The following is a 24,271-nucleotide window of genomic DNA, read 5'->3' on the forward strand; positions in this document are numbered from 1 at the left end:
TTTTTTTCTTTTTAATGCTACAGTGTAAAAAAAAAAAAGGGATTCCAGGATGATAAACATGTTGGGATCCCTGCAAGCTAACACCATAAAAGTTATCCAGAAATATTTAGGCTGTTGGCCTCAAAGAGCAGTAACCTTCTGCACTACATCAAAGCTGCACTGGCTCACCAATTAGCGATCACATCTCACCTCTTTAGCCTCGGTATCAGGGGGAGGTGTTGTCAGCCTCTTTCTTATCGCTGCTCTCCCATCACCCCTGCTCTCATGTTACATCCACCCCGATGTGCTTCCCGGGGGAGTTGAATGCTGGGTGGGTAAGCCTAAACCTCTGAGAGTATTATATAGTCCTTAAGATGACAATACCCCATTCCCATTTCATTTTCTGTGTCTTTTAGCCCTTCTGTATAGCATAAGATGCTGTGCTTTATTAAAGCTGTATACAGAAGGAGACCGCAGACAGGCTGCTGCTGAATACAGGCTATTAGCAACTTCTGAGTGACAGAATGCGGAGGCTGAAGTGACACAGTGATACCGGTGATGAGCAACCAGTGTCCTGAGTGAAAAGATAATATGTGAGGCTGGGGAAGCTCTTATATTAATCCAAGAAGTGTTGAAAATATCTACAGTCTTATCTTTTTTGTGATCAACAGCTAACCATTTCCCAAAATATGGTCTTTAAAATTATGAAACGTTAATGTTGGTAAATTCAAATCTCAATTCAACTGGAGATGTAGCAAGAAATCATTGGTGACCGGAATACGACAATTTTCAGCTTGATCAGCCCTGACTGATCAAGTCAGGGCTGATCAGTCAGGAACTTAAGGATTTGATATTTTATCCATCAGTGAGAACATCAAAAATGACTGCTGCCCACTCATAGTAACAGCAATACTCTTCTGTTGTTACTTTGTGAAGGAGGCTCAAAGGAAGCACAGAGATGTGAGAAGCTATTTAAAAGAGAATATTGTCTAAATGTCAAGACATGTCTGCATAACATTCAGGCTGCAAGAGAGCTTGATAACAGTAGATAACAGGAAGATTTAATAGAGTTGAGCAAGGTAGATATACTGTAACCTTTTTGAGCTTTATCATGAAACATGCTCCTTGGAAATATTAGTGAAGGATCTTCATTCCCTATGGAGATGGTTCTCCCAATCAACAAGCCTTGGGTCTTGAGATCCTCTTCAAAAACAAACCTGAATAAAAAAAAGATAATTTTCAATCATATTCGCACTCTAAATGTCAGAAGACATAAAAACTAAATTACTTCCAACTATATGTGCAAGTATATATCTTTTTATCGTTCTGCATTACCTTAGTAAAAACGGTTGCATATTCAAACAATATTGTCAAAATTCTCATTCACTGTTATTTTGCTAATTAGAAGCCTACTTTTGTACTGGTCTTGAGGTTACATACAGAGACTGCCATATGCAAATATAGGGATAGTGAAGTTTAAAATTGAATCCCTATAATCACATAGTCTAATATCCTGTTCAATAACAATTGTTTCTGCTCTTTATCTAAATAATAACATAATTTATTACTCATCGCTCAGAGCAGGAAGGCTAGAAAAATTTATTTGATCTTGTTCCTATATCTTATATTATGGGTTTTAAAGTGAAATCAGAATCGAACAAAATGGGGACAAAATCGGAAATAGGCCATGAATGTCCGATCAGTGTATTTTTAGAACTTAATTTTCATAGAATTATTTTTATTATTTTGTTCTAATTAGCAACCTAACAACAGATGTTTCCATTTATGTTTTCATCCATGCATGCATCATCTAAAAAGACAAATTGCTTTGTATATTTGAAACACTAGAACTTGGAACTCTTTGTTTTCTCTAAAAGCATACTCTGATGAATTTGTATGATAAGCTTTGCTTGAGGAAATCAGAACTCGACTTGTAATGTGATCGAAGAAGGTTTTTAGTTTTTTTTGGTCAAGATCAACTTCAAGTGTGAGACAAAAAGAACTATAATGAAATTACTTCATTATAGTTCTTTTATACATAAAAAGAACTATAATGAAACAGACTTATTAATGTATTTATCTGTGTACATTATGTGCCCATCTGAGACTTAATCCCTACAAATTTGATAAACAGAATAATCTGTAAAGTTATTTATAAGTCATTAAATACCTGTAGTGGACCTTTATTGAATATAGTTTAAGCATTGTTTCTGAAAACAAAAACTTCCTTTGATTACTTGATTTTATTCATTCGCTGATTACTCTGGAATCGTGCGAAACAATGGAAAGGTGTGCAGGATGCTCTTTCTAATTTGTATTTTCCATCTGCTCTCCCAGTAGTCTGACCCCATATGGTATCCTGCAGTGATACAACTTCATCAACATAAAGTGTAAACAGTGCAGATGTGTGCCACAGATCACAGTTTGTTTAGAATCTCCCCGCAGGCTGAGGCTCTCTCAGCACTGACACATTCCGTTTGCTGTCTTTTGGATTCACTTCGGATTTGTCTGCGTTGCACGCCACATCCTGCCTTTGCTTTCTTGTCATTGCAAATGCCTGCCTGTTTGTAAGCCTGATTATGTGTCCTTAAGTGTTAGTGTGAGGGGCTGTTAAAATAAAGGCCAGTGCTGCATCATTCATGAGTGTGTGCCACCCTGTGCCTGGACTGCAGTGACCCATAGCTGTCAGCGGAGTATCCTTGAGCATGATGGCACAGGCTGTGCCGAGGACAACTACAGAGCCTGCTGGAGTGTGGAGGCTATGGGAGGGGCCAGGGGCTGGGTGGGCCCATCAGGGGCAAAAAGAAACCCAGAGAATATAAAGAAGCTATTGCATTGCATGACATAAATGTTCTGTTTTCAAGAAAATTATCTTGTTCCTTCTTTCCCTCTCTTTTTTTTTCCTGAGAAGATGCGATAATTTTCGTTTTTCAAAATCGAAACTGAAGCTGTTGCATGTGTATATACATTTCAGTAGAGGGCAATAGCTTGGAGAGATTGTGTTGTAAAAGTATCAAAAGGACTAATCTATTATATTTCAAAAGGGAGCTTAAAATAAGGATAATATAGTTTCACATTTTAAATACAAAGAGATAGTTATGGAAAAAGATATAGATAACAAATCAGAAATTTACTGTTGCTGAAACCTTTTACTTCCCCCCGCAATATCGAAACATGAGCACATAGACAGTAAATCTTTAGCTCTGACTTGTCTGTTTTGAAGAAAGATAGAACGAGAGAAGCATTGTTGCCTTGCAGCAAGAATGTCCTGGGTTCGATTCCCGGCTCGGGGTCTTTCTGCATGGAGTTTGCATGCAGAGTTCTCCCTGTGCATGGGTGGGTTCTCTCCTGGGTACTCCGGCTTCCACCCACAGTCCAAAAACATGACTGTCATGTCATGTCTCCAAATTCTCCCTAGGTGTGAGTGTGCATGGTTGTTTGTCCTGTCTGTCTCGGTGTTGCCCTGCAACAGACTGGCAACCTGTCCAGGGTGTACCCCGCCTCTCGCCCGGAACGTTAGTTACCAGCTTAACCCCACTAGGAACAAGGGTGTACAGAAAATGGATGGATGGATGGATGGATAGAACGAGAGAGGAAGTAAAACAGACTCATTACATAACTAGGACTGTGGGTCTACCGCGAGTTTAGTAGCGGACAACAGTAACTCAATTCACACATGTGCGGGCTTAGTTCAACTTGTGTGTGAATGTGCAATTTCCTATTTTCTCATGTTCATGACCTGCTAATATCTTTTTTTTGCCATACAGTAGCTTCTATCTTTTGCTCCGCTGAACGAACTTATTGTGCTTTTTAGCATAGAAAATATGACACGGTTTGGTGGAAAATCATCCCGGTCTTTATTCTGTGGCAGGATGTGCAGACACTAATTGCAAGTGACAGTGTCTTCAAAGGTTTTTCTGAGCTGATTAAAAATCAAAGAAAAAATAGATGACTGTTAAATTAGCCTCACCGGGTCCTTACCTTTTCTATTGACAATAAACCAGGTTATTTACTTTGGTTTTCGGCATGACAGATTACAAAATCAGGTTTGCCATGATGAGATGCTTATCTGTCACAGAAGGTGCCTGACAAAACATCCGTTACACACACCAGAAGAAGCATTACAGTCCATCCTGACTGATGGATTAACTGATTTCAGTTCATTAAAGTAGGTGAGATTATTTGGGAGGTGTTGTTTTCCAGGTGTCAACTTTGTTTACACTTTAATCAGTAGAGGTTACTGAAATATTTTCTAAGCCTTTTCTCACAGTAATCAGCTTGTATTTTGTGTAAACGCATGGGTCTTATACGGGTTAAAATAAGATTAATGTTTAAATAATTAGGCTTGGGCTGATATGAGATTCTCACAGAATGATAACCTTGATTAAATTGACCATTGATCTCCATTACTGTATTTACTTGAAAATTTAAAGCTGGATATCGTGGTTAAGCAGCTCATAGTGAAAGCAGGACAGCAACAATTAACTTTAACGCTGCTAAAATATTATAAGATTGATTATTGCAGTAATGTTATCTATATCTACAGTACATCGTCAATTTCATAAAGTTAAAGGGACAGTATTATGTATTTTCCAGGAACATAATGCCACTTTATAGCACAATCAAGTAACTATGTTACCTTCAGTTGTTATAAAAATGCTGTATATATTTAAAACATTTTTTATTTTATAATTTATCATCTTGAAATCAAAAATTCCTGCTCCTTCTGAAACTTCGCCTTTAGAAATTCTTCTCAACAGCATTCTTCTATTAACCCTTTTGCAAACTTTTTACCAGCATTGCGGTGAGAAGTAGCTTGTATAATGAGCTCAACATATGTGCAGTTACACCTGGTGTTTGCTAATTACTACTGGCTAGTCTGAAAGAGCTGATAGGGTGAGTTGCGGGGTTCTCTGTGAGGTAGAAGCTCGGTAGCTTGGAAACTGCAGCTCTGAGTAGAAGAAGGCGGTGCTTGGTCCACCCAGGCATTTTGCACAGCCGAATGGTTGCCATGGGATATTAAAAGATTTCTCAACCATACATGAAGGAGTCAAGGCAACACTCCAGACAGACATTTTATGCATTTTGCTACATTACTATCAGAATAAATTGCTTTCCTATAAACTAACCGGCAGTACTCAGAGTATGTATTCTGTCAGTACAATGTGTTGCTATGGAAATGTTTCTCTTTCTCTGCTGCTATCTTGTTTATTTTATTTTACCACATTTCTGCAAACGTACTTGCTTATTTGCTCGGGACCCCTCCGCAGTTTATCAGCCCCTGCAATCATAATTATATTTACATCTATGCATTCAATTAATTTGTAGCAAAGTCTCATACAAACAGATTGTATGAAGCATTTGCATTCACTCTTTCTCTTTCTCTCTCTCTCTCTCTCTCTCTTTGTCTCACACTACACACAAACGGCTATAAAACGATCCCCGGAGCTCCAGTGTGTCTGTGTGAGCTTTGAGGTAGCTGATCAGTGGGCCTGTGTTTTCCAGTGCAGAGTTTCATAACAACACACTCATTACATAACGGAGGCAGGAATGGAGATGTGGAGCGAAGGCAGGAGAGAGGGGAACACACATCCATGTACGTCAGTGGACAGGCAAGCTTAAGGGAAATATATCTGTTTTCACACACCTTTACCAGGGCCCGTAATTTCCTTCTAAAGCGTTAATACTTCTCCCCTGTGTAGGAGGTTTCAGTTTGATTTTTGTGGTTTTTGTTTCATCAACCTGGTGATGAATCATGTTCATATATTGTAGCAGTTTTTGTGCTGCTGCAAGAGAATCTAGTCATTTGTGTTTTCTCTAACAAAATAATTCATAGCTGAAAAATGTGATTCACTAGCCTGTTGTGGAACTTTGTAGTTCCTCATTCATGCTGACATAAGATCTGGCTGCATACTGTACATCGTTTGCATTAGCTTCTGCTGATAAGCAAAAGATTTGCATCAGGTTGACATGAGGAGATATTTAAAGTCAGAGATTTTGCTCTGGTGTAAATACATGTTCTTTCTTTAGTATCTTCCTGCCCTTGCTCTAATCCATATTTAGGTTTACTAAATTTCATATTTAAAGTTTGAAAGCTGTAGAAATGTTAGCAATGAATTCATTCTGAACTTTCTTTGTGCTTTAAAAAGGTGCTAAACGTCACTTAGAATTCCGGAAATATGAATGCGAGACAGGGTAAAATTTTAATGCAAAGAATCTGTAGGAACCGGAACAAAATCCTTCTTCCTGTTTTAAGTTCTCCTCACACTGCCTCCTTTGTTTGCACGTGGTACTGTGATGACCTGGAAAACAAAGCTGCACAATGCAAAAAGCAGAGAGCTGTGTAGTTTCTTCTCCCCTGGGGCACAGGGTAATAATGGTGTGATGGGGAAGATGCTGCAGACTGTGACCTCATTTGGATTCAGGATTTGTGTCACTGGACAGAGGATTTCTTTTGTACAATATCTACGTGCACATGTGCACCCTGTGTGATGGCATCCTTTGCAGTTACAAGATTGAAAGGGATGAGTGAATTTAATCATTCATCAAACTATTAACTGCCTGCCTCCTCCTCTGGTGGAAACGATTGATGTCTCAAAGTCTCATGGTCACAGGCAAACACATAAATTTACTCAGTCTCTGGTTTCATTGGCCACAATCATTAATGTTTGAGACTGTGGTGGGGGGTATCACCCTGGCGGTGCTGTTAAAGGTGAAGGATACTCTGTGTTTCACAACAGACATCTGTATAAAGAGCACCGAGTGTCGCTCAGCTTTTCCTTGAGGGATTCAAAGGACTCTTCAGTGCGCTCTTGATAATTAAGTACTCATTCACAGACTCTCTGTCAATTGTTTTCTAATTACTTACAGTTAAAAAGGTATTTAGCAGAGATAATGTAAACACAATACAGCATGAGTAAGTGTATAACGTGCATGTTCATTAAACAAGCAGTTTAAAACTGTTTAATTTACATCTTTAGTTGTGATCTGATTCAGTCTTCCAAAATAAATTGTCCATAAAATGGATCCTGGTGGAATTATTTTTATATACAGTATGTGTATGATGCAATTTTTTTTTTTTTTACCTCTCCAGGGGGTCTTTTGTGGGCTCTAGTGTCCCTTATATGACAGTGGGCTGACAGGAAACGGGGAAGGAGAGGGGGGAAGACATGCGGCAAATATCGTCAGGTCCGGGAGTCGAACCCGCGTCGAGGACTCAAGGCCTCCAAATATGGGTCGCGCTAACCCCTACGCCACCACGGCACGCACCCTGTATGATGCAATTTTGTGTAAATGCTCTTAAGATGCAATACTGTGGTTTGAGAAAGAAACGTCACCAATCGATTTAAGAACTTCCTCTGCTTATGGTCTATAAACGCACCAACAGTTTGTACTTTGACTCAGTTTTGTATGTGTTTGTGCAGGGTTGTTGGCCAAAAAAAAGCTGCAACTGCCTTTTTTTTACTTTGATTTTACTTTGGGTATAGGGCTTTGGAAAACAAAGGAAATCAATCAAAATCTGAATTGGCAAGAAAATTGGAAATTGATATCTTCCACAGAAAACATAAAAATGTCCAGAAGGTTCTTAATTTTGCATAAAAAGTCAACAAAAATATATTTTTAAAATGAAAAAATTGTGTAGAAAACCTTTGCATTTATGTATCTAGTAGTTTGCTAATACTACTATTAGCAAACTACTATGCTAATAGTAGTTAGCATAGCTCATTTCACTAATAGTAATTTAGTGAAATGACTAAATTACTCAAGTAATCAAGTGATAGCAGTTTTATTACTCTTGTCAGCCTAAACTGCTAGAATCTAAAATGTCAAGAGGACGATCAGCATTTTACAGCTTTGTGACGCATGACTGGACCGCTAGAAAATCTATTTTAGCAGATGCTGAAAGTAAATGGTTGGGCTTATAAATTAGCATAATGTCTGCTTGTAATGTGGTTCACCATCTCAGCATGCTATCATTTTCCATTTATCACCCAACACAATCCAAAGCCTAATACTAAGCTACAATATTGCTATGGTACTGGAGTGAAAGTGGTGTAGTACCTCACTGTCAGGCTCAAATGATGTAAGCAAGCCGGCGTCTTTTCCTCAACCTTTTTGTGGGGATGAAATTAAGCTAACTAAACATACCTCAGTGTGTCCTTGAGTAGTGTTTTGACTGCTGGACATTTGTTTAATTCTACCTCCCTGGCAGTCAAAATATTACAACTTCAGCCTTGTATTTTTCAATCGTTGAGGCAACCCTGCCTATTTATGCCGAGCACAGCTCGATTCAAGAAAACGGATACTCAAGATGAGGTTGTGCAAATGTGGCGTCACACTGCGATAATGTAGGAACATTTCACTAATTTCCCATGCAAATGTTCCCCATCTTCTTATCACTCTTAGGCAAAGTACAGCTTGATACATTTCACACATCAGCACATTGCCAGTCCCCGAGGGAGAGTCGGCCCCCTCTTGCTGTATTGACCTGTTTGTGTGAGAACATCTGTGAATTTTTAAAGAGGGTTGTAGGATTAGGCGCCCACTAATTGGGATCTCTAATTTCAGAAAGTTGGTGTTTTTAAACAGGGTTTCTTAAAAGGTACATTCTTGTTTCAGTGCTTCACATGTTCAGTTGAAGGCATGCATCTGCCTAAAATGTGCACAGAGAGGTAAAATGTATTTTGAGAGGAAAAACTGTGGAGCACTTTAACTGAGTGCAGTGAGTGACCTGTCACCCATGATGGCCTTTGCCACCTTCTTGCGAGGCTCGTCAACCCCTGCCAGGCAGCTGGCCTTGCACGGTCTGTCACTTTGAATCTGTGTAATCACCTCAAATCAAGCATAGTACAAGAGGAGCAGTGGAGAAGTAAATAAAGGAATGGCATAGTCAAGGAAGCACATTTTTTTTCTTGCATAAAAACCCCACGTTTTGCATTTTGATGTTGCATGAGCACGCCTGGACGTCCTATGAACCAGAAAAATGAGGCAGTTGTGTCCCAGAGCTAACCGTCCCCCTTCCTAAGTTTAACTCTTATCTTGTTCTTCTTTCTTCCTTTAATCCATTTATTACCCTCCAACAGCACCACACCTAGTGTCTGATAAGATTTTTTTTATACTTTGTCTTCCATCAAATGGTTGCTGCAGATTAGAAGTGAGGCTTTCTATCCTGTACGTCACAGTTGCATATATGTCGGTTGATGCTCTGTTGTGACTTATGTGGGTCATAGATGCCCTACGGTATGGCGTGCCCAGTCCTGAAACGGAGGTGTGCTAAAGTCAGGTTGCATTTAGCAGGGCATAGTGATAAATCCGGGGTTTATTCTTCTCATTGTATATAGGCTCTAGAGTAGTGAAGTGTTGAACTGCTAAATGAAAGATAAATGAAGCAGTCTTGGGTGTTATTTTGAATATCTCATGTGGGAAAATGAGAGACATCACTAGTTCAGACTGTTGTTTATTATTAATTGATTATATGATACATGTTACTCTAAAAGATTTTGTTTTTCATATTGTGTTTTAAAATACACAGATTAGAGGCCGCTGCAGATGTGGATGTTCGTGTTTTTTACCTGTAAAGCCATGTGCCACTAGGCTATTGTGTATAATCAATATTTGCATATTTGATATAGAAAATCTTACCATTTTTTAAATAGCTCAATCTTTGGACTTTGACTTGGCCATTCTAAATGAATGAATGACCTAAATACCAAGTGTCAAACTCCAGTCCTCAAGGACTGGTGTACTGTATCTTATAGATGTATCTCTGTTTCAACACACTTGAATTAAACCAAAAAAAAAAAATGGCACCAGTGCTTGAAGTAATGCTAGTGTTTGCATGCCATGTGGGATGTACATAACTTAGCAATCTGATTACAACCATATCGCTATTGCTTAACTTGCCAGTCAAATGTCAAAGTGAGGTTTCAACATTTTCTTTCAGATGTTTGATCTTCTATTACTTGTGTTATGTTAAAACGATATATTTTGTTGTAGCACATGCACTGTAAACATCAGGTTGTTCAGTTCATGTGAGCTGTTTTTAATTATTAATCATGTAAAATAAATCTAGAATTACCATAGCAACAGTAACATTTTCTTTTTTTTTTTACAATTGCCAGTTGAGAACATATTGTTTATAATTAATAAGATGTTTATGCTGCACAACATATTCAAAGTAGGAAGTTTGGTCTTGAAAAAACTATTGCATCCATACATGTTGTGTTTAAAAATATTTTAATCAGAGTAAGTAAAGCTTTTAGTAAGTATTAGATTTTTTTGAGCCCATTTAAAGGAAAACAACTTTTCTGTAGCTTTAAAACATAGTCTAATTTAATGATCTCAAATGCAATCTTATACATCCACAATGTCTTAAATTACATTTAGTGACGTCTTAAATTTGCATCATTCATTCTTTAAATCTTCAACTTTTGTTTCATTTGTTTTTATTTACTTGTAATGACTTGTTTCATTTGTTCTATTCCCTGCTAAAATACTTAGGTCTTTGGTTTTTGTTTACCTTATGATAAAACTACAAGGCCCATATTCAGGTTTTCCTGCAAACTCTTGAACATAATTCTGCTTCACTCCAAGAGCTTTGGTACTTTGCTTTAGAGATTCACAACATTCTTATTATGTTTTCTAATTTTGCATTATTGTTATTATTTAAATTGCTTAATAAGTGGTAATTAGTGTTGTGGCAAGAACGCATGTATCATATTTAAGTCTAACGAATAGAACATTCCCTCATCTCTGCTTGATTGGACTGTAAATCAAAAACTGGAACTAAGCTTTAACTAAACTAAAATTATGTGAAACCACTCATCCCAATTTTTACCTCCTCGCCTTAAGAGATGAACCACATTAAAATAACATGGATCTAATATGTATTAAGTTGTAGATTCCTCTTTTCATTTATTTACATCTGTACACATAATCACTGACATAAATAGAAATAGGTATTTGGCATAAATAGAAATAGGTATTGGCTAGTTTAGTTTTCATTGGTCCTCTATGTGTGTGTATGTGTGTTTGGTTTGTATTTAAGCAGCAGGAGTGAACACACGTTATTGGATCCCGGTGTGGAAGGGAAACCGTCACTTCCTCTGCCTGGGGGAAAGGAAGGAAACTATCTTTAGTTTCTTACACACAAACACACACTGTACTCCTGCTTTTTCATAGTGTAAGTCTGGGAATAGATTGACTTCTGCACACGAAACACACCCACCTTGCAGGCCCCGACTATTTTTACTTTCACTCCTTATCCATTCCCCATAGATTATGGGATAACTGACCTTAATGACTAACATCATCGGCTCTCAAAAAATTTCCAGCCTAAGTGCATCTGTAGTTCATGAATTTTGAATATAGCAAATGTCTGTTATAATTTCCTGCCCCCTGTCGCAGGGTCATCCTGCTGTTCTCTTGCCCTCCACTGTGCACAGGATGCTCACTTGGGATTCCCACCTATCCCGCTGTTTCCTCCAGGGTGCGTTCCCACGGTCCGACTGTTAAAGTATATCCTCTAACATCCCACACGTCCATGTCAGATAGTTGTAAGCTCCAAATGTATCCGTGTCTGAATGTGTGGTCACATGCAGAGGTATTTGAAGAGGCGTAAGGGTGTGTGTGTGTCTGTCTTTTGTGCATACGCATGTGTGGGAGTGAGCATGCTCCAACAAAAGCCTAAAAATAGTAGGAATATGCCCATGTGACATACGGAAGCTAAAAGCTTGTGAATAATTTGCTTAACGCAACACATTCTCTCTTCCTTAGATCAGCCATGCAAATATTCTCCTGCTGGTAACCTCTGCGAGCCACAAAGTTGGAAGGGGGGAGGAACAGTCTGTTTCATTAACCCTGTTTTGTCTCATAGACCTTTGTGACATTTTGTATACAACTTGTTTTACATTGAAGGGATTAAAAGCTTTTAAAAAATTGTTTTCATGTGAAGAAGGCTTCTTCTAAATGTTATATGTTGCGTTTTGTTTTTTTTTGAACAATTGCAGTTTTTTTGCCCCTTCATTTCTTTCATACTTTTGCAGCTGTCTTCCACTGAACATTTTGCAAATCAATTCTTACCTACAGGGGATGATTTAAAGTAAAATTCTACCGTTTGATAGTTGTCTGCTGGAAAGAAGTAGCATTATTTGATTCCAACAAATGATATAAAGCTGGTGGAGGTCAATTTAAGGTTTTCTTACCTAATCACTGGTCATGATCTGTCATATTTCATAAATGTCAACTGGCCCAAAATTGGGTCACAACCACAGCTATTGGAAATAGGATGGTTTAAAAGATCTTTATAAATGAATATATAATTCCATCAAAAAAGTTTCGTAATTTCTCAAACATTGATGAAAAACACTCAAGAACAAAGGGTAACATAAAAGAAAATAAAAATTAGGGAATACAAATTGGATAAGAGGGAAATGAACCCTATAAATACCAGTAATCATTCTGTTGATTAAAGAAATGTTCAGTATTATTCATTAATCATCTTTTTTCGAAAACAAAAACTTGACAATACTGGCACTTAGTCTAAGGGGTTTTTTCTAGTAAATAAAGTAAATATTTGTGTGTAGTGTAAAACAGAGCTTCCCATTAGTGAAAGTTTTTTACCTTAGAATAAAGAAATTTTCCCTGATAAGATGTAAGAATCCTTAAATAAATATTAGTATAATAATATATTATTCAACAACGTTTGCTTAAAATTTGGTGACTACCAATGACTAAGTACTGACTAAAAGTGAGTTATGGTTTTGTGAAAACACTACAACTAAAGTTAAATTAAAAAGTACTGTTAAAAATTAACAGTGGGAAAACATTTTTTATAGACAACTTCCTCAAACTTTTAAAAAAATTTTCCCAACTTTAGTTTGCTGATTTAATCAAAATATTTTCTAGTAGAACTTAAATTGGAACTTTGCTTTACTTGTATTGTTCAGCTGTTTCTTTTTTTAACATTTATGGTCTTAAATTTGAAAATAGAATGCTTATAAGAAAAATCATCAGCCAACACCTCTGCCTTTGTGTACACGTTATGATGGCAACACAAATATCCAGTCGTTTTACAGCTTTTACCTGGAGTGGGTGGTGATAATAAAGTCTCCTCAAAAAGCAATAAAAACCTGTGGTTTCCTTCTCTGCCTTCACACCCCACTTGGTTTAGAAGTGCAAGTAAATGAATTTGGAGAGCAACAGTAGAAATCAAGGGAATTAGGACTCAAGCAAATCTTGTTTTTAATGAAGATATTGAAGGGAAATCGCTAATAATGGGGCACTGGATTTTTTTTTTTGTACCACATTAGAATTAAAGATCTTGTTTACATCGTTACGTCTCATACATATTCATTAGCAATTAACTTCAATTTAGTATTGCTGGCTTTGCTGGAAAAGAGTTCAGTCTTGATGCCAAGACATGTGACTTTAGCCCGTAGAGGTGTGTTTTATGATGTTTTTATTGTTGAAAATTTTGCTCCACCAACTAATTTGTTTCTACGGTTTCCACTAATGGAAGATTGCAGGGTTATATGATGTAGACATTTGAAAAATATGACATTTTGTACATTGCTACTTTATAATATGCAGCTTGTCCATGAGATACTTAATATTTTCCATTGATTTTTCTTTGTATCTTGAGTTATTCTACATGCCCTCAAAATGTTCTAGCACATCAAAAAATAGCTGACACTTGCAGTTAAGTATGTACAGTATGTTTAGCTTTTAAATCACATGCTCAGCATTTTGTCAAGTATCATCTTTAAAATGAGTGATTCTGCTGTGAACAAAAGATTAATATCTACAACAAAAAAAATAGATCAGTTCTTCTTTACTCTCTGTTATTGATCTGAATGTTGTGAAAAAAGTCAGGTCATCAAAAAAGATTCAGGTTTGGTCAGCTTGTGTTGACCTACCACCACATAGAAATACCTTACTGCACTACATTAGCCTTCAGTTGGCATGTGAAAGACCTGAATTATTTACAGCAACAAGACTATGTGCAAGTTCACACTTGCTCACCCTAGTGACTCTGTGTTTAGTGTCAATGGAAATGTGTGCCAGCGATGAGCTAGTCTACCATAAAAAGGACTAAAATTATTTTCTGTGAAGCTCTTTGGACATCATTTTGGAGGTAAACGTCATCAACATTGAGATATATAAGTTGACTGAATACAAAAAAAACAACGTGGTTAGAGATACAGCAAGTACAAAATACAGTCTATAGATGGAATGGTGAAATTGAAAGCCAGGGAAGGGAGGCAGATCTAGGAGGGAAAAACTGATAGAGGGGAGGAGGGAGGACAGTGCGTGCCAGCCTGGGGACGTTTTTGTGGAGGTGGAGGTAGACAGAAAGCAGTTGGGTGTTTAGACAGGGTGATAACACAGCCTCAGCTGACAGAACGCCTGATAAGCAGTCTGAAAGTCAGGTTTGGCAGGGTTGCGGTGGCAAGACTGAACTGGGTAAAAAAATAAAAGGCAGACAAATGGATAAAACTGAGGGAGCTCAGAATTTCCAAGAGCCTAATTAAGGAGACACACAACTGGAATTTTATCTGAGTCAATAATAATGTAAGATGTGCCTCACTGAATGTAAATCAGCACTGTTATATTCTGTCTGCAAAAGTAGGCCATCCAAGCCTAACATTTATCTTGAATGTTAGATGGATCTTTTGCTGTTGAACCGGTTTGCTTGGTTGTGTGGTAATAAAGCTTTTCGTCACCTTTGGCTCTGCATAGATGATATTTAAGATACACAAAAGATACGCAATACTTTGCAAAATGTCACTGAAGTCAGTTTTGTTACAGTTTGCCTACTTATTAGCCCTAGTCAGAAAACATCTGAGAGTCACAGGCTAGCCTTCTACTATTGACAGCTAATGCTCAAATGACAGGTAGCAGATATCCGGACCAACACATATGATTCCATGCACTGGTTGTTTGTATAAATAAAAGTCACATATACTGTCATTTTCACTACTTTTACAATTTTAACTACTTAAAAATAAAATATCATGAATTGAAAACTGCAAGTTTTCTTCTGAGAACTTAGCCAAAAGCTGAAAAAGAGTAACCAAGTGATATTTGGAATGCTAAACTTGGACATTAGAGCATAGCAACGTATTAACCCAAAAGTGGTGATGCCAAAGTCTCCAGCTTGAGTTCATAAAGTGAGGACTTGGTCACTAGTGAGGAGGAGAAAATTAGGATAAATCTTGTTTGAGAGGCTTAACCGGCTCCCTATATAGGAGTATATCTTTAGTAAAAAAAAAGTCTCTCTTGGTTTTTTCATATATCAGGAATATGGTCTGTCATATATTCAATAACATAAATAGATCAGGGACTGTGGATCCAGATTACTTACTACCCATACACTCACTTCCTGTTTTTAAGAAAGGCATTACTACATAAACTCATTTGTAAAAAAATAAATAAATGCATATAAAATTACTTATCTGATCTGACAGAAAAGCCAATTATGATTTTAATTATGTTTTATATTGTCAATAGTCATAGGTTTTCTTTTAAATACACTTTTAAATGCACTACCATGCCTATTTACCTATGTACTTGCCAATGTATTTTGTATTAAACCATTTTTTTTCTTTTTTACAGGGAAGCCCCAAAGTATTGAGAGCTCCGAGCGGGTCCAGCTTTCAGGGACCTACAACGTCCGGAAAGGGAAGCTCCAGCTGCCTGTCAACCGATGGACCAGACGGCAGGTCATTCTATGCGGCACCTGTCTCATCGTCTCCTCTGTCAAGGAGAGCCAGATTGGGAAGATGCACATCCTGCCGCTCATCGGCGGGAAGGTATGTAAAGGAAACATGACACACATTTTCCTGCTTATCCATTTTGTTTCAATATTTTATGGTTTATGCTTCGAATCGTAAAACGACTTGTGAAATGACCTTGACGATCAGTATGTGACCTTAAGTAACTGTTTGTTCTTTGGTTTGAGTTTGATATTTATATTGTTTGTGTTTTATTAAATTCAGTTTAGAGAGCCACTGGTTCTATGTGAATGTTTTCAGCTTAATTAGAATGTATTGCTTCTTTCTAATCTGAAGTCATGACACACTTTAACCTTTTGTGCAGTAGTATTCAATAAATTCACCTTTATCCATTTACAGCCTTGTATGCCTACTTGCCAAATAAGGTCCAAGGGTTTTCAAGAAAATAATTATCTACTTTTATGCCTGACACAAAGAACACTCCATACACCCGCCACACCCTGTTTCTAAACATTTCACACACAACATAAGACCGCATTTGTTTACATTCTGAGTGTGTGTGCTGGTGTTCCATTCAAGCTCCATTCTCAATGAGCTATTCATTCACAAAGGCCATCCTATGATCAAGTGTGACTGCATTTTCAAAAAAGATGTTTCACCTACATTCGTTGTTGCCTCTGTCACGCACATGTGTTTATCAGAAGAGGGTGTGCTTTGCATATTTTCATAACTGTCCTGGTGACTGAGTGAATCTACCCTGCAGGTGTTCAGTATTTTACTGCTTCAACAAAAGTCATTTCAAATTAGTCGTCCCTGTCTTAGTTTTGTTCCTTGTTTCCTCTCATTTATTTTACAAATGTGTCATTTTTTTGTGTGTGTGGTCAAAGTGGTTCAAAGCCTGTTGTCACTCTTATGTTTACCTTGACTACAGGTGGAGGAGGTGAAGAAGCACAATCACTGTTTGGCCTTCAGCTCGGCAGGGCCTCAAAGTCAAACCTACTATGTCAGCTTTGACAGCTTCACAGAGCACCTGCGCTGGCACAGACACGCTGCCAAGGTACGGAGTGTGTGAGGGAGTTGGAAGAGGAAAAATGAACAAAAGCATGTGTTTCTTCTGCACTACAAAAGTGTCAGGTCCGTTTTGTATTTGTTCAGCTGACATGCACTGTAATCCCACTATGGAATGGCCAAGTGGGCATAAAATTGCAGACAAGGTTATAAACAAATATTTTTGAACCCATCCACTGAGATTTTTGTGTTTTTGCTGATTAAATGGAGTCCCTCAACTGAGAAAATATAAAGTACACAGCCTTTCTAAAAAAAAAAAAAACTCACCACCTGGATTTATCAAAGCGAACAAAGTGGAAAATTCCCATTAAATTGCTGCATGGATGATTATGTTTCAGTTGGCACCAAGTTATTTAACCCCAACTGATTCAGTGAGTAACTTTTTCTTTCAACAATGTTGGAAGACATATCACATTGGAATGAAAAAGATGCTTGTTTGTATGTGAGGGGTCAAACTATTACCATGCATCAAGCAAACAAAATATCTAAGGAGATTGCTGAAATGACTAAAATTCAATTTAGAACTTTCTAATGGAAACGCTTCAGTGGACAAAAGGTTTTGTTTTCGATCGGAAATGACAGGTTTCTACCACTACTTATTGATGCCATGTGTATTTGTTGCCCATGTTTCTTAATATTTTAACGAAAATAGCATGTCGAAAATTATTTTTACTTTTCAAAATATTTAATGACAATTACAGCAACTGGGTTGAGATATCATATTATTATCTGAGAAGGCCAAATAGCCTTCTCAGATAATAATATATCTGAGAATATTTGGTTAATAATAAATTAACCAAATATTCATATATACAGTATATACAGTATATATATATTAACCAAATATTCATATATACAGTATATACAGTATATATATATATATATATATATATATATATATATATATATATATATATATATATATATATATATATATATACTGTATATATATACTGTATATAGTAATGAGTTTTTTTCTTTACTGTAATTGCTAATTAGAAAAATTTAGATTGCTTAATCAGAATTAAATTCATTTAACAGTTCAAAAACATTTTATAGCTGACTACTGGCACTGTCATGTGGTGTATAAAGCCATTGTCTCTAGGTGCCCTCGCACACAGTGTTTCTCTCTCTCCCGTCTCTCATTTGAACTCAAGTAGGACATAGCCAGAAAACCTCTTTTCTAAATATTAACAGGGACGTGCATGTCACCGGTACCCAAAGGGACACTCAGAATAGACGCTTGGATAAAGATGGCACGTGCTTCAGCGATGACTACAGAGCTGCAGGCTAACTCCACTCTTAAAGGCTCAAGTTCACAAATTGTAGAACTTCCTCCTTAAAATGAGAGACATTTATTCTGGCCTTTTAAATATGGTGCTTTTGGTGTCTCTGTTCACTCTAAGGAAACACAAAACTACTACTTCACTCTTCAACATTTAGGTGAATCGAACAACTTAAAGTTCTCAACGTTAGGTCAAAATCTTTTTTTTCTGTTGTTTGACCCCTATCATGGTGATATACACAACTACAGTTCTCATGTCATGGAGATAATACTGTTCAACTGTGTTTTTATTTCTCCCATTCATTTTTTACACTTTTCTTCTCTCTACTTCCTATTAGATGGTGTCCCAGAGAATCAACTCAGTTGATTTGTCCTGCTGCAGTCTGGAACTTCTTCCCCCCAACCTCTTTTATAGCCACGATCTCACCCACCTCAACCTAAAACACAACTTCCTCCCTGCAGACCATCGCCTTCAGCAACTGCAAAGGTATGATACTGTGACTTACCTACAGGAAAAACATCTAAGGCTAGACATCAAGGGGTTGATTTCTGGAAATGTATACTTTTGCACGTATCATTGATATATTTATGCCACTTCAGCACTTCCACATTTTGTGAAAAAATTGCTTTTCTGTTAAGGCCTTAAAGGTTAGAGAACATTAGTGAGCGGACAGCACCATAATTATATAAAATAAAAACAAAGCAGACCGATCAGGGATAAATTTGTGGAGAAGTTTAAACTAGGGTAAAGTTATAAAACGATACTCATTCCTAAGAAGTATTGTTCACTGCATCTCCTGAAATTGGAAAGTGTGTGGCACACCTGCAGATCTATGTGTTAGGGTTAGGTATCCACCCGAAGTAACAGGCTGTCCAAGGAGAGCATAAATCAGAGAAGCAGCCAAGAGGTCCTCAGAAGTGCCAGAGCAGCTGCAGAGAGCCACAGCAAGATTTCTCTCTGGAAGTAAAAAGGTCATTGAGACATGCCTCCAAACATTTGCAGGTGTAATTGAAGTGGAAAGGTGATTTTACAAAGCATTGACGGAACATTTTTTCAGACATTTTTTTGTAAAACAAAGTTTGAAAACCATGTTTTATTTTCTTTCCACTTTGCAAGTATGCACTTTATCCATCATCACGGAAAATAAACGTTGTGTTTGCAACATGACAGTGCAAAAAAATAAAAAATGATGGGAAAGTCATAATAGGTCAAATTGGTTTTGAATTGAATGTTGTGGCTCAGATGATGAACTTCGTGGCAAGGTGAGGTTTAGAAAAGTGAAGCATAAACCATGTGCTAAAGGAAACTTGTGATATGAAAAGATGAGAGACGAGACATTGGTGGCGAAACTTCATTGAAAACAGCACGACATTGCTGTCTGATTTGGAGAGATTTGGGTTTTAGCCGCATACTTGCAAGTCATCAACCTGACCAGACTAGGACAAGAGCCATTGGCACAAGAGGACCAAAGAAGCCAGCCAGGGTTGTTGGAGTGTAGGCCAAAAGAGCCCAGAAGGATAGAAGCGACTGCAGGGAAGCTTTTAATGTGCCTTGCCTGTCTTACTCTTTCTCTCTGTGGGCACCATCTGCTGCGTGCTTATCATGGTCCCAGATTAAAGACCACAGGCAAGACACTGGGTGCTACATGTGTGGTCATGTGTGTTTGCGTGTGTAGCCATATATAATGTATAATATACTGCTTGTCACTGTAACTCCGTACTGCATGTATGTATGCAAAGCGGAGAGTGTTAGTAGAGAAGTCGCTTGCCTGTAAATTTGACTGCAGGCTGTAGATTTGGGGTCAGTGCATGCAAAGTCATGATACAATATGACATTTTTATGTTTTTTGTTGTGTTTTTTAAAGTTTATTTTATTTTTAGCTGCCCTAGAGAACTCTGTGTTTGCGTGGCAGTGCATGTATAATCTGACATGCTTTTGTGCCTTCCTGACAAATGGGGTCAAATTGTTATGAGTCCCTGTCATGGTAATATTAGTTTGACTCATCTTTATTTCTTTTTTAATCTCCAGGGTAATAATGACTGATGTTAAAAGGAGGATGACATGGGAGGGAAAACCGTTTTTTTACTCAGAATATGGGATGCACAGCTCCCCTGCTGGTCAAGGGAGATAGCATCTATTTTGCTTTGCCAAATCTAAGTAGGCTCATCCGCATTTGACCCAGCATGACAGAAAATGAGGTCAGTAATGAGAAAGAGATGAATAGTTTAGCTGAAAATAGAGGGATTTTGACAGAAACATGCAGCAGAGTTACTTGAGTTCCCACATTTCCCTTGAGAGGCCTGTATCAAGCAGGCAAGGTTAAGAAGTGTACTACATTGTGTACTGCCTCTGCATTTTGATATATATATATATATATATATATATATATATATATATATATATATATATATATATATATGAATATATAAAACTCAAAAAATCCAATCTTGTTTTGTTTTGTTAATGCACCAAAGTAGATGTCACTGGAGCAGAAACTATTTATAAAATTTATTATAAAAACAATTTTTTTATATGTGTGTGGTTCATTCAGGCTCCAAGAGAGCAAGACCTTGTGCAGATAACCGGAAGGCTAAACGGAACAGAGTACAGCAACATTGCTCTGTTTATCTTTTTGAATTTTTATCCTCTCGCTGTCATTATGTTAACATAATGGATTTATAAATCTGTTTAATATCTACATTCTGGGAGTAATTGTTAACAGCAGGCTATAGTTGTAGTAATACCAGAGGTGGGGACTCGAGTCACATGACTTGGACTCGAGTCAGACTCGAGTCGTTAAAATCACGACTTGAGACTTGACTTGAAAAAATGCTCAAAGACTCGGACTTGACTTTGACTTTCATGCCATTGACTTGGGACTTGACTCGACTTGAAGCTGTTTACTTGAAAAGACTTGATATTTTTTACTCAAAGTCTTAAAATTTAAAACACATTATTTATAAAGTGGCGTCATTAATTAATTTCACTCATTCCGTATCAATATGCGCAGACCGTCACTATGTTTTTCCTCTCTCCTTATGTATGTATGTGTACGTAGCTGCAGCACAACCAATCAAATTAACAGGATTTGGACGTTTATAAAACCGCGGCAAAGCTACAGAGCTCAGGGAACGAAATACGAAATAACCGCTGGAATATGCTTCCGCGAGTAATTTCTTTTGGCTATGTAGGTTATGAACTTTCGACTAAAAAACGAACTGCAACTTGTAAAACATGCAAGAAGAGAATATCGGATGGAGATGCCACGACGTCCAACTTTGTCCGGCATTTGAAGCTTCACAGAGATCGGTAGGTGGCACTTTTCTTTTGCTGTAAGATAGTTGACTTTAGCTAACTTCGTGTTAGCATGTGTACTCCGGGTTAAATTGGTGATGATTTACCATAAATCCGGTCCTTCAAATGCCTCCACAAATAATGTGCACCGTGTTAGCTCAGGAAGCCGGGGGATAGTGAGCGGGGCTCCGGAACAGAAAGCAGATTCTGGACCTGAACACAGGGAACAGAGTCTCTCTGTCCCATCATGATGATGAGCCGGGTCTAGTATCATCTAAGGATGGTTGGTGTATTTGAAGACATCTACGTTGGGAAATTATATTGACAATATATTGTTTACTGCAGTCAGTGCATTAAGTCAACTGTTTTTGACTTAATGCACTGACCGGCGTGACTGTCACATGTCGCACAGAACCCATTTCCAAGTAGTACAGCTTTGCTGGGAAAAAAAAAAAAAAGACCAAATACAGTGACTGTCCCAAAAAAATTTTGTGTTTAGAATATCTGTCCCATATTTACGGAGGACTGAAACTAACATACTTAGAAATAAAAGCAGAAAAATAAATGCACCAGACCTTCCTGAGGTTACTTGTGATAACTTCATTTATACTTATTTCATTTTTTGAAAACTATGATTGTTGTAGTGTTGATGTTTATTTATGAATAGAAGGAGTAAACTGAAGTCAAATGTAATTCATGAATGGCTGTAATTTATTTTCTGACATCTGTTTACTTCTGACAGATTTGAAGAATACCAGATGAATAAGAGGATCACAAATGAACCTCAAATACATATTTTAAAAAGAACAAATGGTCTATTATTTGAATTTTATGTATAATTGCAAATTATTAAAAAAAAAATAAAATAAAAACGACTCGAAATGACTTGAAATTAAAGGTTCCTGACTTGAGACTTGACTCGACTTTTGCCTTCTTTACTTGAGACTTGACTCGGACTTGAGGACAGAGACTTGAGACTTACTTGAGACTTGCAACACAGTGACTTGGTCACACCTCTGAGTAATACCATCTACGCGATTCACTAATAGTAAGGTGCCAAACCCCAAAACAGTTCTTAATCATTACACTTTATTTAAGACAAAGTTATTATTATTATTTTTTTAATGACGATTCCTCTATTATATAGTGGTGTGATATCTTTTCTGCTTCTAATACAAACAGTTGAGGCAGAAATGCTAGACAAATATTTTAAAAGCTCTTATGTTAAAGCTATTGGATAGTATCTGTAATGGGATTTTAAATCTTGGCAGAAATCAAAAATTTTAATTTTATGCTTTTATACTCTACCTCTAAACCTTTGTAACAAAAAATGAAATTGATTCTTGGTTCACCTAACAAAATATTAATTCTCTCTTAATCTTATATTTTCTCTTCATCAGAGGATTTCTGGCTTTTCAACTGCTAAATGCTTCACCAGCTAGATGCCCACTTTGTCTTTTGGCCATTTTAGAGCTTGGCACACCGTACCAGGGGTTTATCAGAGATTTGCCCAAAACACAGCAGCTGCTCAAAAAGCTATAAATGGACTTCTTGGCTGGACCTTTGAAACAATGAGCTAACTGACAGTTTTTTTGGTGGCATTTATGAGCATTTTATTAGTTCAAGCTAGCTTATTAATGCAATAGTACCCCAGTACTCCCTCCCTTTTGGTCTAATTTGGCCTCTAATATGACACATCTGGGTATTACTTGCCAAATACCTCCAGATTTTATTCTTTTCAATTTTGGCAGGAAATATCGATTTGTTTTATTAACATTATTTAAAACAGCACTTCAAGTAATTAAGTGAGATTTTTGTGATAGATCTAAGAGACATCAGGTTCCTTTTATTATTTTCCCCAGTGGACTGTCATGAATTTTTTTGTCAAGCATTACCTCTACTTGTAGGGGCAATTAGCCATCAGTCAAATCTGAAACATCTGAAAATGTCTGAGTGTGAAACTCTCCTGTGTGTGCAGGTCAGTTAGGGAGGGAGAGTGCTATGATTGGCTGTTCCCTGTTGGGAATTTGTGCACAAAAAAGGAGACAATCATTATGACCCAGAAGCAAATATTAAATCAACACATTACCTTCTCATTTTTATATCTCTAACTTTTTGAAACATGTATGTTATTATGACAGATGTTGGGGCAAAACTAGCAAACTGATATTGTCATTACAGAACAGCACAAACAAAACTTTCTGGGTTTTTTTGGGGGGGGGGGGGTTGTTCAAGTAATATTTCTGTTTTTGTTATTGAATGACTTTCTTCACAGGAGAGTTAAATGTATTTACAAAGACATACATCTTACATCTGAGCTCGTATTTGGACGAAGTTTTTGTTTTGCAATCAGTTGTTGGATTCTTGATCGGCTTGTCTCTTTTAAAGTACTTAAGCATATTCGGTCTCCATAATCCAGTGATGTTGTTGTACCATTTTAAGTATCTATTCTGGAAGTAGGATATTCAGAACTAAATTTCAAACTTTACTGCTTTGCATGTTTTTGTTACAGAAATATGCCAATCTTGTAATCTCAATTACAAGATTGGCAATTACAAGACTTTCAAAAATCTTGTAATAGTCAGTAGATTTTTTTCTCTTTAATTTTTGTTAGTATTAAATATGGACTACAGAGGGCAAAATGTGATATAATTAACTTTTTGCCTATTCTAACGCAAAATAAATCTTGAAAATTTGAAATGTTTGTCAACGCTGTATCAGGTTAGAGTTCACCGTTTTAGGTCATTATGGTGAGACGAGCATTTCCTCTGGTAATGTAATAGAAATGCACCAGTTGGGTGTTTTGGCTGATTTTCAGTTTCTGTTAATGTAAACCACAGACCTGCTGACCTCAATTGTAGCTTTTCTTTTAGAACTATCCGTCTACAGACCTTTACAAACTCAGCAGCA

General features: G+C 37.2%; 1 protein-coding gene across 1 annotated transcript in view; it reads left to right on the forward strand.

The window, feature by feature from the left end:
• phlpp1 (PH domain and leucine rich repeat protein phosphatase 1) overlaps positions 1-24,271 on the forward strand; it is a 53,066-nt gene that overhangs the window by 15,649 nt on the left and 13,146 nt on the right. The window contains exons 2-4 of the mRNA XM_032565591.1: positions 15,595-15,791; positions 16,645-16,770; positions 18,405-18,553. Of these exons, the coding sequence (XP_032421482.1) occupies positions 15,595-15,791; positions 16,645-16,770; positions 18,405-18,553 (472 nt within the window). The remainder of the gene's footprint in view (positions 1-15,594; positions 15,792-16,644; positions 16,771-18,404; positions 18,554-24,271) is intronic.

Source organism: Xiphophorus hellerii, chromosome 6 (assembly GCF_003331165.1).
Source record: "Xiphophorus hellerii strain 12219 chromosome 6, Xiphophorus_hellerii-4.1, whole genome shotgun sequence".
Taxonomy (NCBI): Eukaryota; Metazoa; Chordata; class Actinopteri; order Cyprinodontiformes; family Poeciliidae; genus Xiphophorus; species Xiphophorus hellerii.